Source organism: Papaver somniferum, chromosome 6 (genome assembly GCF_003573695.1).
Source record: "Papaver somniferum cultivar HN1 chromosome 6, ASM357369v1, whole genome shotgun sequence".
In the NCBI taxonomy this organism is placed as follows: domain Eukaryota; kingdom Viridiplantae; phylum Streptophyta; class Magnoliopsida; order Ranunculales; family Papaveraceae; genus Papaver; species Papaver somniferum.
Window position 1 is genome coordinate 155,936,706 of NC_039363.1, and position 4,107 is coordinate 155,940,812.

Here is a 4,107-nt window from a genome sequence, read left to right on the forward strand (position 1 = left end):
AATAGCCTCACGTTTAATCTTCCGTATGGCTGCAAGAGCATGAGCACATGGGAAACCGTATACACGCCACCTTCAAAAAAAGAAAACACAAGGATATAAACACTCGGCTAGTTACACAAGGAAATCATGAAACACAAAAAAATCAGCTAGTAACATATGCATATACAGGATGTGTATCTTCCAGTTACACATATGTCTAGTGTAACTAGAAGTTACACATCCTGTAAACTTTCAAAAAAATGAACATACAAAACAAGAAATTTAGTCTCGAGTTTAGAAGATTTGATATAATGCAGAACAAATCTCCAGAGAGCAGAGAGATGAGAGAGTAAAAATAGAATCTGATTTGATTTTCTGTTTCTTTTTGTGTATAAAACGACTGTAAATAGTGGAGGTTAGTTTTGGTATTTTTTGATTTATCAAAAAAGATGCTGACTTCAGCAATCCGGAATAATTGAAAATTTGTCCCTCAAAATAAAAATTATGAGCCTAAAAATAATAAAAAAAAAAATATGGAGTTGATAGTGGAGGATCCATTTTGTGGGGCTTGTATATATTGAACCCATATAATAGGGGTTCTAGTATTTTTCACATTATATAATGTGTGACAAAGAATGTTTATACACACCAACCAACAAGGCTGAAACAGTAATAAACGGTCATCCATTTGTATCTCCCTCCCTTTGGAAGACCGTTTCTTTCTCTTTCTCTCTCTCTAAAAAAAATCTCATTTTATTTCTCTTCATTTTCTCTCTACAACGGTTTTCCCTCTCAACCATAGGAAATCTCTAATACCATTAAAAACAAAAACAAAAAACAATCTCCAGAAAAATCTGAAGAAGATGGGTTCAGAATTAGAACACCCTCAATCTTGTCAAAACCCCATTACACCATTTTTCTTCTAATCATCTAATATAGGATTCAAGTCCTAAAGATAAACACATTTAATGTTGATTGATGGATAATAATAGAACTGAAATAATTTCAGGTTGATTCGCTGCAAATTCTATTGTTACGGGTTCGTCCTTCTATACATTTTTGTTGAGTTTGAAGTTTCATCTAAGCTAGATAGGAAAATGCATGACGTTATTGTAGCTTCAAGTTAGTCGACGCGTTCAAGTGGTGTAAATTGCATTTCGTGGTTACATTCTCTATGTATTTACAGTATGTTTTAGATGATTTATTGGATGGTGAAATTTAACGTCAAACCTAATGATTATTTTTGTATGAATGGATCAGGTATTATTAATCTTGAAGGGTTAGCAAGCGTTGTTCCTCAATGGCGTCAAAGCCTAGTAAGAAGCAGGAGACAAATGAGGTACAACTGTTTTAATTTGGTGCGATTGCTCTTTGCATCTACTTTTTCTGTCAAAGAGGTTGCTGCAATTATAATCATTTTTGTTTCTTTCTTGGTGCTTTGAAGTTGTTTCAATATTATTAGCTGTAATCCCCTAAGCTCGTTCATGCCTTTTCTGTGACAAAACTTGCAATGCAGATTAGCAGCAATCAATCCGAAAAGGCACCATGTGAACCGAAAAGAAGGAATCCTAGAGAACCAAAGAGAATGGATCAAATTCCGAAAGGTAGCATGAGTGCAGCTAGTCTACCACCATTTGACTCAAGAAGAACGGATTCATTCTCTAAAAACAGTATGAGCTCAGCATACGTCGAGCAGACTGAATGGAAGGAAGGTGATTATACTCTCCAGGGCAATATAAATTCAACAAGTAGTGACCCATCTAGTGATTATAAGAATATGGAATTGAATTCAGGGAATTCATCATCAACTGATAATAGCAATAGGTCGTCGCCCGAACACGTAAAAGGAGATCCAGCGTTAAAAAACGGTATGGATTTAACAGGTAACCAACAACCAGGTGATCCAAAAGGAAATAGTGCAATTGCAGATAATGGTATCAACTCATCTACTAATCAGAAAACAGTTATACATTCAGAAACAACATCAGCAGCAGCATCGACCAACAAAAAGTCAGGGGAGTTGAAAGTGAACGACACTGTCACTAGTCAAAGTGACATGTCAAACAATTCTCGTAGCAACAGCTTAGATTCTAGTGCACCTTTCAAGCCCCACACTGGTGGTGATGGTCGCTGGGACGCCATACAACTTGCTAATGCTAGAGAATCACCTCTTGGTTTAAGCCATTTCCGGCTTCTCAAGCGCCTTGGATATGGTGACATCGGAAGTGTTTATCTTGTTGAACTCAGAGGAACTAATGCATTCTTTGCCATGAAAGTAATGGATAAGGCCTCCCTTGTTAGTAGAAACAAGCTACTTCGAGCACAGACAGAACGAGAGATTCTTGGGCTACTTGATCACCCTTTCTTGCCTACTTTGTATTCCTATTTCGAGACAGATAAATTCTATTGTCTGGTCATGGAGTTTTGCAGTGGTGGAAATCTACATTCTCTTCGACAGAAACAGCCAAACAAATACTTTAGCGAGCATGCAGCAAGGTAAATAAATATTCTTTGTTTCATAAAATGGTTCTTCATTTGCATCACTTCTTCTTTAGGTTGGGTAGAGTTGAACCTATTTGGCAATCAATAAATATTTCCCAACAAGTAATAATAACATTGGAGTAATAAAATAATAGTATATTTCGTGTGATGTGTTTTACCCATCCAGTTTGTCTTGTATCTGGATTTGTTAATCACCCCACCCCTTTGATTTATTCATGACAGGTTCTATGCTTCAGAGATATTGCTGGCACTAGAATATCTACACATGCTTGGGATCGTGTATAGAGATTTGAAGCCAGAAAATGTACTTGTGAGGGAGGAAGGACATATAATGCTCTCTGACTTCGACCTTTCGTTACGTTGCTCCAGCAGCCCAACGCTGGTCAAGTCATCATCTGTGAATGTAAGCACTACTGGTGGCATACTCGATAGCGAATTTGCAGTGCATGGTTGTATCCAGCCATCAAGCTTCTTCCCTCGTATCCTACCAAAGAAGAGTCGTAAATCTAAATCAGATTTCGGTCTCTTTGCCGGTGGATCCCTTCCTGAATTGATGGCAGAGCCCACACATGCTCGTTCCATGTCTTTTGTTGGGACACATGAATACTTGGCTCCTGAGATAATTCGTGGTGAGGGTCATGGTAGCGCGGTGGATTGGTGGACATTTGGTATTTTTCTCTACGAATTACTACATGGAACAACTCCTTTCAAGGGATCTGGAAATAGGGCAACGTTATTTAATGTAGTTGGCCAACCTCTGAAATTCCCGGACGCACCAAACGTGAGTGTTAATGCCAAGGATCTTATTCGTGGTCTCCTTGTCAAGGACCCGCAAAAGAGAATTGCATACCGAAGAGGTGCCACAGAGATTAAACAACATCCATTCTTTGAAGGAGTTAACTGGGCTCTGGTTCGAAGTGCAGCCCCACCTCACGTCCCCGAACCTGTAGATTTTGCACAGTTTGCTAGTAAGGAAGCAGTTCATACAGAGAAAAAGGTAGCAGCTGAAAATGGTGGCGGTGCTTCTGCAAATAAGAGTGATTCTCAAGATCCCGCATACCTTGATTTCGAATACTTTTAGCAGAAACAAATTCTGTGTATTTGCTGTTTATTACTGGCTTCTAAAAGGCATTATGACTCAAGAGGAACTTTAAGATTTGTATGTTGGTTTTGCAGTAGGAATTATCTATCAAAGAAGATTTTGGTAAACTTGAGGATATCAATTCGTTGTTGTCGACGCGAAAAGAAGCAATAAATAGATTGTGTTACGAGGATGCGAGTTCCATTCGAATATGATTTGTAGAGTGGTTCCCTTTTGTTTTCCCAGCATCTTTTGTGTTGTAAACTCATTGTTTAGTATGCTTCCTGAGAAATCTGTAATTGTACATGATTATTTTTATACGTTATTGTCATTTGTTATCAATTATCCTTCTTTTTTTTTTTACTTGGCATTTTTGCCTGGTTAGATTGGGGCTATACCACTTGGGCCTACATCTAGATGACAAAAAAGATCATTAAAAATCACCTACACACCACCTCTTATCAAAATAATTACCTAACTACCTATTTTACCCTTGAATAATTAGCACCAATTAATCGTATTAGGGGTTAATTTTGTTTTGGATG

General features: G+C 37.8%; 1 protein-coding gene across 1 annotated transcript; it reads left to right on the forward strand.

The window, feature by feature from the left end:
* The first annotated feature begins 782 nt into the window (after positions 1-782).
* On the forward strand, positions 783-3,905 carry LOC113289871 (serine/threonine-protein kinase RHS3-like). The gene is made up of 4 exons (XM_026539291.1): positions 783-1,018; positions 1,240-1,318; positions 1,496-2,475; positions 2,704-3,905. The coding sequence occupies exons 2-4, from the start codon at positions 1,280-1,282 to the stop codon at positions 3,560-3,562; spliced, it is 1,878 nt and encodes a 625-aa protein (XP_026395076.1). The 5' UTR covers positions 783-1,018; positions 1,240-1,279; the 3' UTR covers positions 3,563-3,905.
* The last annotated feature ends 202 nt before the right edge of the window (positions 3,906-4,107 follow it).